Source organism: Felis catus, chromosome C1 (assembly GCF_018350175.1).
Source record: "Felis catus isolate Fca126 chromosome C1, F.catus_Fca126_mat1.0, whole genome shotgun sequence".
In the NCBI taxonomy this organism is placed as follows: domain Eukaryota; kingdom Metazoa; phylum Chordata; class Mammalia; order Carnivora; family Felidae; genus Felis; species Felis catus.
The window spans coordinates 83,158,418-83,171,325 of record NC_058375.1 but is presented as its reverse complement, the minus strand read 5'-3'; the positions used below and the strand labels follow the sequence as shown (position 1 = coordinate 83,171,325).

The window sequence follows — 12,908 nt, the reverse complement described above, 5'->3', positions numbered from 1 at the left end:
TATGTATTGAGGAATATGGTTGCTTTCATTTCTTCAAACTCCCTAAGAGCTTCCTACTCTTTTTTGGCACTGGCACAGTTTCAATAGATACATTTATTTGGTTTAAACACTTAAAGGTTAATTGAAAAGTGATTAAAATGTCCTTAGGTGAAATTTGATATGTATTGTATATTATTGGATAATTACTACTTTATTTGCATACCATTGGGTAAAACTTGTGTTGCATATATTCATTGTCTCAAAACTAAACTATCTCTTGCTTCTGGGTGAGACAAGAAAGACATTTCAAAAATTCTATTCTGTTTATCACAGCTGAACTTCAAATTATAAACTTTTTGGCCTAGGTAATCACATTAGACTATATTCTGTTTAAGATATCAGCAATAAATGATTCTTTAAAAAAAATCATGTTTTCTGCTTCTAAACTTTGTTAGCATGCAATGTTAGCTTATAAATGCTAGTAAATTTTGTTATTTTTAAAAGTTTTTTATTTTAATTTCAGTTATTTAACATACACGTTCTGAAGTTGTTATCAGGTACCTATGGATTTAGTATTGAAAACTCTGGCTGGCCGATTGACTTTTTATTATTATTTAACTTTAGTAATGCATTTTGCCTTAAAGTCTAATATGTCAGATAATGATATAACTATACTAGCTTTCTTTTGGTTAGTGTTTGCATAGAATAACTTTTCTCATCTTCTATACCTTTTTGCGTCTTTGTGCTTATGATGTATATCTGTTATATATATATATATATATATGTGTATATATGTGTATATATGTGTATATATGTGTATATATGTGTATATATATGTGTGTATATATATATATGTGTATATATATGTGTATATATATGTGTATATGTGTATATATGTGTATATGTGTATATATATGTGTATATATATATGTGTATATATGTGTATATATGTGTATATATGTGTATATATGTGTATATATGTGTATATATATATATATATGTGGATACACACACATATATATATATATACACATACACACATATAATATAACCTTAATATTTTAATTATAATTTTGACCCATTTACATTTAATGTAATTATTCATATGTATGTATTTATATTCACTTTCTTACTACTTGTTTTCTGCTTTCTCCTCTCCCACTCTGCCCTTCTATTACATGAATTTTCTCTCATTTATTTCCTTTGTATTAATAACATATTTTTAAAATTCTACTTTCCCCCAACAATTTAGCTATTAGTAATAGTATTCTTTTAGTAGTTACTATAGTTGTACAATATGCATCCTTAATCAATTGCAGCCTAATAAATGTTGATATTTTTACTACTTCCTACACACTAGTGTACTTTCATTCAATCTCTCATACTTTTTATCACGTATTTCAGTTTTCAATTATCATAAACCCCATGTGACTTTATTACTTTAAACAGTCAATGTCATTTACATTTACCCACATATTTATAATTTTCAGTGCCCTTTATGCCTTCCTGAATTTCAGAGTTTCCATCTGTGATATGCTTTCTTTCTGAAGAACTTCATCTAATATTCTTCAGCAAATCTTTTATTGTTGCCAATAAATATTCCCTGCAAGTTTCTTTATGTTACTTTCACATTTGAAGGATATTTTCCTTCTGAATAGAATTCCTGGTAGAAGATATTTTCTTTCACTGTTCAAAAAATACCATTTTATTGTCTTCTGACTTCCATCAATTCTTTTGAGAGAAAAACTTTCAGCCCTTTTTGTTGCTTGTTGACAGTATGGTGTCTTTGTTTTTTTGTTGCTTTCAATGCTTTGTTTTTCTCACCTTGGTCCACAGCAATTTTACTGTGACCTGCATGAGTTTCCTTATTTCTACCTTTTTAAAGGTTTTAGAACTTATTGCTTTCACGTCTTTCATTATTTTGGGGAAGTTCTTGGTCTGTTTCTCTTGAAATATCACTACTGTCTCATTTTCTGTCCTCTCCCAATTATGTGTATGTCCTCTGATCCCAATTATGTGTATATTAGCTCTGTATATGTTGCCCTTTTTCTTTCATGTTTCGTTTTTGTTGTTGTTATAGTTTTCTTTCTGTATTTTCTTTCCTATTTTTCCATGCTTTGGTGTAGATAGTTATTACAGTCCCATCTTTAGTCCTCTTGCCCTTTTTGCTCACCTGTTCAATCTGCTGTCAAATACATGTGTTTAGTTTGTTTTTTTTAATGTTCACTTTTTTTCTTCTCATATTTCTTTGTTTTTTTAACTCCAGTTTCCTGGTAAAGTTCACATTCTTATTATGTATTTTTTAACATATTAATTCTGGTTATTCTAAAATCTGTGATAACTACTCTTACCTGGATTTTATATGCATCTCTATTTTCTTATTTCTAGGCAGTTTTTAGTTATTAGTTGTTGACAAGCCTAGCCTATTTTTACCAAAACGAGGTAGTGTGTATGAAAATTTGTAAATGTTGTGATTGACTTATTACCCTCCACAGAAGGTCTATCCTATCATTTAGTAAACAAATACAGTGAGGACTAATCACCCTCATTCACAAGAGCTGAGTTGATTCAGGCTGCTTGTCTATGTCTGGTTTGTGCCACTTGTAGAGTAGAGCTCTCCAAGAATTCTAGCTGACTGTTTACTAGGGATCTTCCTTCTTTAGCTGCTACTACACTCATTTTTATTTCCTCTGGGCCATCAGAGTATAGAAAGTTCCCCTCTTCTTTGCAGAGATGTTCTGTGTAGATTCTTAGCCTTTTATCCTGTGCAGTTTAAGAAGCTTATTTTTCTTCACTTTCTTCTGCTTCTGGTTTCTGGCCTCTTACATTCCCCAAACCCTGTATCTCTGTAGTCCTAGGATATTCCCACAGTCTCTCTTGCTGTCTTTTCTGAGCTGTGGTCCTCTCCTAGATTCAGAGCTTTCCTCTTTCTGCTATGAGGTGGTTTTATCCCCAGGGTAAAAGTAACTCCTGAACTGTCATCTCACTTCTCTTCTTCTCTATTTTCTCTTGAGATCTTGACTGACCCCTCTAGTCTGATTAGCTTCAGGTAGCTCTCTAATGCTTTCAAAATATTTTAAAAAGTTATCCTTCAGAGGCTAATCTATTATAATCAGAAGCAGGCATCAGCAAATTATTTACTGAATGTTTTCTATGTGCCAGATTAGTATTAACTGCTGGTAGTACAATGGTAACGTTTTTAAAAATACCTAAAACATACAACATGTAACATTCCATTTAACATAGTAAGTTATATGTGTGTGTGTTTATAAAGGATACGGTCTCTAACTCAAGGAACAAAAATGTTCTACTGACTAACATGGAAACATGACACATAAATAGATACATTTGTAAGGAATTATGTTAGAGGCATGAAACATATACTATAGGACTTCAGAGGAGGAGCACTTAACTTGGCCTAGAAGTGGGTGTAAAGAAAGTGAGCCAAAATGCTTCCTATAGGATGTGTGACCAGGAAAGGAATTCCAAAGATTGAGAAAGAGTCAAGCATAGGATGTCATCTACTTGACCCAATACAACTTCTAATGATACTGTATTAATACTGAAAATATACTTCCTGTTTTTATTTAAAACACTAGTGCGTTTGAAACATTAAAGCATATTTGAAGTTGTAAAGTTGGTTTATAATTTTTAACCATGGCATTTGATTTCTCCATAGGTTTTCAAAACAATGAATATCACACAAATTCGAGATCCTTCTCTGCCTCCCCCCGAAAAAATGCCTGAAGCCTATTCTGCAAAAATTGCTCTTTTTGGTGCTGGGCCTGCAAGTATAAGTTGTGCTTCCTTTTTGGCTCGATTAGGCTACTCTGACATCACTATCTTTGAAAAACAAGAATATGTTGGTGGTTTAAGGTAATGCCTACATTTTTTTTCATGTTTAAAGTATTAAAAATGATGAGGTAAAAATTATGAATATTGTTGATTCATAATCATATAGGAACTTCAGACTCACAGATGGTATTTTAAATGTTCTTTTTCCAAATGCTCGATTTTGATTTCATTATTCACTTTAGTTGGCTTTAAGCAGTATTTATTTAAAAATTTCTCTGTCTAGTTTCTGTGAATTTAAGATAAATCTCAGCAAAATATTTTATGGATAGAAGAAGCTGTCATATGAAAACTTATTTCATCCCTCTAAATCTGTCCTTTAATGGAGATATGTCTGAAAATTATAGAAATTAAAGATGGGAAAAACGTAGGTCTGTAGAATACCTGGATAATTCATTTTGTTGTATACGTAGTCATGTTGGTCTGCTCACATATTTTTAATTTGAAATCTCTTTAGATTTGCATTTGATTAAAATCATGTCAGAGTCTACTAAAATTGTTCCATTTTAATGTACGCATATGCAGTTTTATTTCATAAATACCTTACTAATATTTAATATTAATCAGCATCGTGATTATAAATCAGGACTCACAGCCTTTTATTCCCATGAAGATTCATTCATTGAAATGGGAAAATATTTACTTTGTATCAATGACTTTCAGATATTCAAAGCACACTTAGAAATTGGGTGGAGAAGTTTGCTTCATTTAAAGTAGATAGAACTCTATAGTGGAGATACATTACATTTGTGATTAAAATGAAATAAAATTTATTATAAGTAGGAAATGCAAATTACTTAAAACATTTGATATAAAAATGAGAAAGAATTTGGATGGAAAGTTAATATTACTCAATTTGTTATTTTTCATAAATGTGTCATCTTGCATTAGAAAGTTATGACATAAAATACTGTCATTTGGCATATCTGTTGTTGTATTAACATTTAAATTTAATAGCTACTTAATAGCTACTTTTAAAGTAAATTTATCATATTTAATGATCACAGAATACATTTAATCAAATTATGACTAAAATTTGTGCTTATGTTTTTTTTATATTTTATGACACCTATAAATATGTCAATAATTGTAAAATTTCATATTGGTCAAATGACTATATGAACCCAAAATAAGCTGGCACTAATATAAAACTATTTGACTGAATCATCAAGCCAAGGTATCATATAATAGGAAAACCTATTAAAGAGGATATGAAGCATAAACTGAAGAAAAAAATAACCTGATTGTCAAGAAATAATTATTTTTTCTGTATTGATGTTTCACCACTACGAGTTTTAAGGGATTACACATAGTTTGTAAAGTTTTTTATTTACTCCTGGAATGTAAAATACCTAATATATTATTTTGCTGGAATGATTTAGACTATCTTTTTAATGGTGTTTTACCACAGCTTTATTAATTAGGAAAAACATAATCTATTAGCAACATATGTATAAGCATTGTACATTTTTTTCAATTATACACATCAATGAATATGTGAGCTAATTTAAAAAATATGAACTTAATTGTTGTATACCCTAATAGGCTAGGAAAAATCTTTTTGCCCCTTAATTGCATTTCACATGGAACAGGCCTGGTTTGTGAATTATTCTGTGTCGGCAGTTTTGGTATATTATTATGGTAGCTAGCATCTCCATCTCTTTGTAACTCAAATGCAGAGTAGGAATTTCTAAATCATATAAACTAACACTAAACTTGTGCTTTTACATATTTGCTGAACATTTTCTAATGGGACAGATTCTCCTGGATTAATGATCTTTGTTTTTTTTTTAATTCTTTTTTGATTTATTTTCTTTCCTTTGCCTTTGAATGTTCCCAGTATCTAGGGACAATATAAAATGTTTAATCAGTCTTATTTGGACCATCCCATGGAAGAGGCATTATGTGCCACTGTTACAGGATTATAAAAACTGACATTGGAATTTAGCCAGCATTACAACCACAACCCTTTCCTGTTAATTTATTTTTTCACTTACAGATGCCTCTCATTCTCTTATACCTTCAAAGTGGCTAAAAAGATTAAATTAGCTTTGTATTTGAAATCAATTGCTTAAAGAGATGGTGTCAAGTTTTATCTTTCCTTCTCCTTTGCATCCAAACAGATTCTTTTATCCCTGGTGAATTAGTATCACAACCACTTTTAAAAAAATCACTAGAGTTGGTGAAAGATAGCAAGGACTTAATCCCTATTCCATTGAACACAATTGATTGATTTTTTTTTTTTTTGATGTGGCAACAATATTAAAATAATCAGTAGTTCTGCTTTCCTCTCCTTGTGGTTTCTTTTTTCAGGACTTGAGTTTAAAAAGGTTAAAGGGCTTCATATTATGGTAACAAAGATAAATAAAGATGGTATTAACAGACTGTAAGTGTGCATGCGTGTGTATCCTTTTGATTTTGTCTTTTCCCTTTAAAAATTAGTACCCATGAATTCTAACATTTTTGCTAGGTGTAGTATAGCCAGAGCAATGGTTTATTTTAGTTATTTCACACATTTTCACCACGTTTATTGCATTTCATATTGATTGACAATAAAGAAAACATGGGGTTTAGGTGAAATGGTTATAGCAATAGGAATTATTTTGAGTACATGTGTGATGTAACACAAATTTACAGTGTGGTACCTTTATCATAATAAATAGTATTATGAAAAGAGTGGGAGTTGTTATAGGTAAATTCCATTTACTTGAAAGCAGCATGAACATAGAAGAACGATTTTGTTTGTTTATTTGTTTAGGTTTCTGATACTCCACTGATGGTACTAAAGAATTTATTAAAAAAAATTTTTTTAATGTTTATTTATTTTTGAGAGAGACAGAGACAGAATGCGAGTGGATTAGGGACAGAGAGAGAGGGAGACACAGAATCTGAAGCAGGCTCCAGGTTCTGAGCTGTCAGCACCAGAGCCCGATGCGGGGCTTGAACTCACGAGCTGTAAGATCATGACCTGAGCCGAAGTTGGACACTCAACCGGCTGAGCCACCCAGGCGCCCCAAGAATTTATGGTTCCCATAAGGAAAATTTCTGTCAACACTTTAGATGGTTAAAAGAGTACAAATGGAGGAATAAAAGTTTGTTTTCTTAAGCACAACAAACTTAGGAAATAAGCCTTCCAATCAAATTCTGTCTTCCTTTCTTTTATCCCCTGTCTTACCATGTGGTCTTGCTAGTGATCTCATTTACTTTCATGGTCAGTTACCACCTACAGGAAAATTATTTTAAAATCTGTACTTGTCCTAACCTCTCTCTCTGTCCTGGTCATACATTCAAATCCTGGATATCTCTTATAAATTTCACCAGACCATTCAATATTACGCCTCTTCCTGAGTTTGGTCCCTCAGTGGAGGGCATCACCAAAACAAATGGGAATTATCTGCACTACTCTTCAGTGTCCTGGCAATTTGTATTTTGTGAATACTTTTAAAATATCCTCTCATCTCTCCACCTCTATGCCCCTAACATCTCACTTGTTGTACCTGTATAGCCTCCAAATGGATCTCTTTGCTTCCTGATTTGTCTTTTTCAAATTCATTTTTCTAACAGTTTCCAAAACTGGTTATGTCACCCTTCTACTTGTAATCTCTCAGTAGCTCCCCATAATCTGAGACAATGATTCTGGCTTGGTATTGAAAGCCATGACGTGATCTTACCTTTCCTCCCTCTCTCACTCCCTCCCTCTCGCCTTTCCTTCCTCTCTTCCTTCCTGCCTTCAATATCTATTGATCTCCTATGCGCTAGTCATAATCTCAGCACTAGAGCTCAGAAGTGGACAGAACAAAGTACCTCTTCTCATGGGGATTATTACACTCTAGTAATGGGAAGCAGACAATAAACAAACAATAAACCAAATATAGAATATGTCAGGTGATGATAAATGCATTAAGGTTTGTTTGTTTTTTAACTGGCAGTTTAGTGGTATGGTAGCATATTTAATGCCTGGAGTAGATTTTTTTTAATATACTAATTCTCTAATCTATGCAATAAAGTAATTTTCAATAAAAATCATAATAATCAGTAATAAAAACTATTTTGATTCATTCCTATAAAAAACATTAACAATTGAAGTAATTTCAATATTAAAGTAATAGCTCACACTGTTTCACTATTTTTTTTAATTAAAAAATTTTATTTCCAATGTTGGTTTATTTTTGAGAGAGAGCGTGAGCAGAGAAGGAGCAGAGAGAGAGGGAGAACACAGAATCTGAAGCAGGCTCCAGGCTCTGAGCTGTCAGCACAGAGTCCAACACAGGGCTGGAACACACAAACCACAAGATCATGACATGAGCTGAAGTCGATCACTTAACTGACTGAACCACCCAGGCGCCCCTCACTATTTTAATTTGAAGCACAAAAGCCTCATAGTTGCCCAAAATTAGAGTTGATGTAAATCATATTGCTTCATGTGCTATCATTTTATCAGTTCCAAACCGACTGTTTAAACATTAGCGTATGTCCTAGTAAGGGGTGGAGACACATGCTGCCTGTGGTAGTTGGAACAAGGAATGCTTTCAGCTAAATCAGTATGTGCCAGTGGCCACTGTTTAACTGCCATTTCTCACATTAACTTCCTTATAGAACTCAATGTTTACTAAGAATGGGTAATAAAAATGGGGCAATTTAAAGCTTATTCACATATTACTAGAACTCTACAGCAACCATAGCAATTATTTAGAATTTAGATCTACCAGAGATTTTGGGGGGGTAGGGACAGGTAGACTGTGTTTAGGATATCAGTGACACTGTTGAAAGCAGCTCAAGGTGAAAATACAAAGCAGGTTTATTTTGGGGTGCCTGGGTGGCTCAGTCGGTTAAGCGTCCGACTTTGGCTCAGGTCATGATCTCACATTCTGTGAGTTCGAGCCCCGCGTCGGGCTCTGTGCTGACAGCTCAGAGCCTGGAGCCTGCTTCGGATTCTGTGTCTCCCTCTCTCTGACCCTCCCCTGTTTGTGCTCTGTCTCTCCCTGTCTCAAAAATAAATAAAACGTTAAAAAAAATTAAAAAAAAATACAAAGCAAGTTTATTTTAATCAGCATTGTAACTGTTTAGTCTAAATCATTACACCCCCTTATGGCCTGCACCTGGGCTAGGGAATAGAGATGATGGAATTTGGGGCTTGAGCAACTCATAAAATGGAGTTCTCTGAGATCCAGTGTTGGGGTGGAAGACCCAAAGTTTAATTTGAGGCCTCATGAACCTGAGATACCTGTTAGACATTCAAGTGAACATAAAAGGCTGGAATTATGGTCTGAGGATAAGAATATGAGATTCATTACATGTAGATGACATTTAAAGCTCCGAAACAAGGAGGAATTCATCTAATACTCAAAATACCTGACTACAGGGCTGTGGTGTTTCTGCTAAAGCCTCCTGAAACCCCTCTGCTCCATTGTCGTTCCCTGATCACAGCATGTGTACTTTTTTCCTCCTCCCCTTTCTGTTCCTCTTCCTTGCCATTTTCTTTGTCCTCTGATGCCTTCCCTCTTCTTCACTTAACTGAAAGCTGATCATTTGTCACATTTCATCTACCTGATTATCTCATCCCACAATAAGCCTCCCCTTTTTTGAAACACTCTTGTTCACAGTGATATTTTACATTTGTCACATTGTACTGTGTATGTGTATATATCTCCCATCTGTCTGCTGATCTCATCCATTGGTGTATATAAATATGTCACATTTACAACTATCCATAATCACCTCCCTGTCCCCTGTCTACTCGTTAATAACCAAATCTAACCAACTTTTTTTGAGTATCTCACCTTCCACTTACTTCCTGTAGGATATCCTTGGAGATATCCTACACAGTTATTTGCTTAATGCTTTTGCTAAGCACTGTGGTAAATATTGGCTACAATGCTTTCAGGGCAGTATGAGGATCTAACCAAAGTTGCTGAAGCCACAGCAGCCTGGCATTCCATTTACTCCAATGCCTACTTCAGCTTTCAAAGTTATATTTCTTTTTTGCTTGTGTTTCCTCCTGCTGGGTTGGGTAATGTCATCCTTTCTTTCTTTGTGATCAACAGAAAAGTTGTAGCCTTTCTTTCAGAGCTATTTCTTAAATAACAACCATTTGCCTTCACTAGCATAAGTTTTTCTTCTTTTGTACCATAAACTTACTGAAATACCATAAAAATTTTAGGTTAGGGCTTAGTCAAGGGAAGGTACTATGCCTCACAATGTATCTGGATGTTGCCTTGCTATGGTTGGTTTATTTGGCTGGAGTTCGTTATTCACAGTTCATTGTTTTGTTCTCTTGTCCAGCCTTTTGAGAAACTTCATCAGACCCAACTTTAGTCCATTTCCAGTTTCTCTCACACAGAGCCCCATGCCTATCAAGGCTGGTGTCTGTGTCCACATACAATTCTTAATATTTAAGAATCTGTGTAGCCTTTTGGGCCATAGAGTAGGAAAAAATATACCCAACCCTTTTGGGTTCTTTGGCGGGGCCTGTGAAATAAGCAGACAAAAGACAGATTAATAAGAAAAACAGTTCACTAATACATGTATCATTCATACAAATAGAAGAACATAGTGATGATAGAACTTGAGGTTCTATCAAAAAGATAGAACTTGAGGTTTATATAGCTTCTTAACGAAGAACAATAAATTTGCGAGATGGCAAGACAAAGGAAAGGCTTTAGGCTTTTAGAGGCAACAAACTTTCTAGGGGTGGGAAGGTAGATATATGAGGAAAATTCATGGAATATAATGGTTATTTAGTAAGGTTTGTAATGTAGATTCTTTTTAGTCTTATTAGCCTGTTTTGGGGCTAAAAAGGGTCTAGAATTATCTCCTGGTGATTAAGAGTTCTGCCCTTACTGGTAGGGAAATAGAGATACACCTTTGTAAATTTATGTCCTGCTTTTAGGCAGATATTAGGGGGGCAGAGAGCTTTTCTCATATCTCCTTCTTCTCAGTTGCCTTCTGCTCAAAGTAATCCTTATACCAAAGTGACATTTTTTTGGGGAGTGGAATATTCTAATACCCTCCAAGGGCCCTCCGTGGTGCAGAGTATTATCATGACTTCCCAGGTAGTATGGCTAGAGTCCACAAGTCAGCTTAAGTGATTTTTATCTCTGACGTAGGCCCAAATTTACTCTCACATATAATCTTATGTCCTAACTAGATGGAAAGCCCCTGTATATAGGGCATTAATTTTATACTGTTTAATACTTTGCATTTTCTATAGCACTGAGCATATCTTGCTAATTGTTTTATGTATGGAAATTAATTGAATAGTTATGTTCTTAAGTCTCCAAAGAATGAAAAATCTGTGTGTGCACTTTGAAAGACTTGGTATTGAATGATCCAGTAGGTTCATCTTCAACTATTATTTATTTATTTTATAAATACATTGCTATAATACCTGGATATACCTCATTCATTGCATGTACTACATTCTATTGCAATTTTCTGTGTATGTAACCTTCCCCACCAGAATGAGAATATACTGAAAATGGGAATTTGGTAAAATTCACCATCAAATCACTGCAGCTAATGCTGTGTCTGGTACTTTGTAAATGCTTATTGAATAAATAGATAACTGAATAAATGAATTAGTATATATTCATGAATGTTTATAGCCTTTTTATTGCTATAAAACATTGAAGACTTATTTGTCCTTACCTTTGATACTCCATAAACTATTATACTATTTAAATTATTATATTTTAGTGCTCATTTTTGTTTTTTAAGTGCAAATAGTGAGCACTCATATTAAATAGGATTACTTTTTAATGACTCTATCCTTTTGGGATACTTACTGCTTTCATAGAAGATTGTTTTACTATAAAAAAATATTCTATAGATCATCTGGAACCAACCCAATAATATTCTAAACAGCATAGTAATTCAAAGTTACAGATTTGAATTTGAACAAGCTAGTGGTATATTTGTGGAATATATATGTATATATATATATATATATATATATATTAAATACTAAAAATAGTTTTAATTTTCGTGTTTTTAAGACTTTTTTCTTTTTTAAAAAATACTCTCTTAATGTTTATTTATTTTTGAGAGAGAGACACAGAACACGAATACAGGAAGGGTAGAGAGAGAGGGAGACACAGACTCTGAAGCAGGCTCCAGGCTCTGAACTCTCAGCACAGAGCCCAACACAGGGCTCAAACTAATAGCAAGATCATGGCCTGAGCTGAAGTTGGAAGCTTAACTGACTGAGCCACCCAGGTTCCCCTTAAGATTTTTTTTTTCCTTAGGAATTCATTGGATTGTTAGATAATTCAGCTAAGTACTCTAACAAACTTAAAAGTGTTGGAATTGCTTTTAACCAATTATCTATTTGTTTTCCAATGTGTATATTTATTTTCACACCACTTGCAACTATTTCTACTGCTATCCATTTAATATTGTATCATACATGTAAAAGTTGGATGTTCTCACACCCATATAATATGAAAATACTCTTAGAAAAGGTGCTTATTCCTTTAATACTGATCAATATAGACATGTTGCATTTTTTAAAGATTAATAATTTTTCCACAAATGCTTCTTCTTCTTTTTTTTTTTTTCCAGTACTTCTGAAATCCCTCAGTTCCGGCTACCATATGATGCAGTGCATTTTGAGATTGAGCTTATGAAGGACCTTGGTGTAAAGGTAAATGAAAAACATAACACATGTGTATTGCTCAAAGAGTAAGGAGTAAGCTCTACACTAAAGATTAACAGCAAAATGTCACACATTTTAGGAAAGAACAATTAAAAGCTACACCAGGCAGAAGCAGAAAGATGCTTCTCCTTGCTTAGGGCATTTGTCTGTCTACTGTCTGAATGCCACTAGCCTGGAAAAGGGCAATCAATAGTTCTCATCTGGCACGCCTGCATGTGATTAATTGTCTGTAAGAAACAAATTCCTAAATTGCTTTAGGGGTTCACTGCAGCTAATAGAAGGATTTGGTTTCTTTAATCACATTTTTTTCATGCAAGTTGTGTGCACTCTGAAACATTTGTATTTCACAATTTGGAACATAATCTTACAGAGGTTTATTTTATTTATTATATGCATCGTGTCAGTAGTGTTAATGTGATAATCC

General features: G+C 33.6%; 1 protein-coding gene across 4 annotated transcripts in view; it reads left to right on the top strand.

Annotated features, from left to right (window-relative positions):
- The window catches only part of DPYD (dihydropyrimidine dehydrogenase), an 869,175-nt gene that overhangs the window by 272,304 nt on the left and 583,963 nt on the right, over nucleotides 1–12,908 (top strand). For all 4 annotated transcript variants that reach the window (XM_045036245.1, XM_011284844.4, XM_045036247.1 and 1 more), the window contains 2 exons: nucleotides 3,659–3,855; nucleotides 12,391–12,472. In XM_045036245.1, the coding sequence (XP_044892180.1) occupies nucleotides 3,659–3,855; nucleotides 12,391–12,472 (279 nt within the window). The remainder of the gene's footprint in view (nucleotides 1–3,658; nucleotides 3,856–12,390; nucleotides 12,473–12,908) is intronic.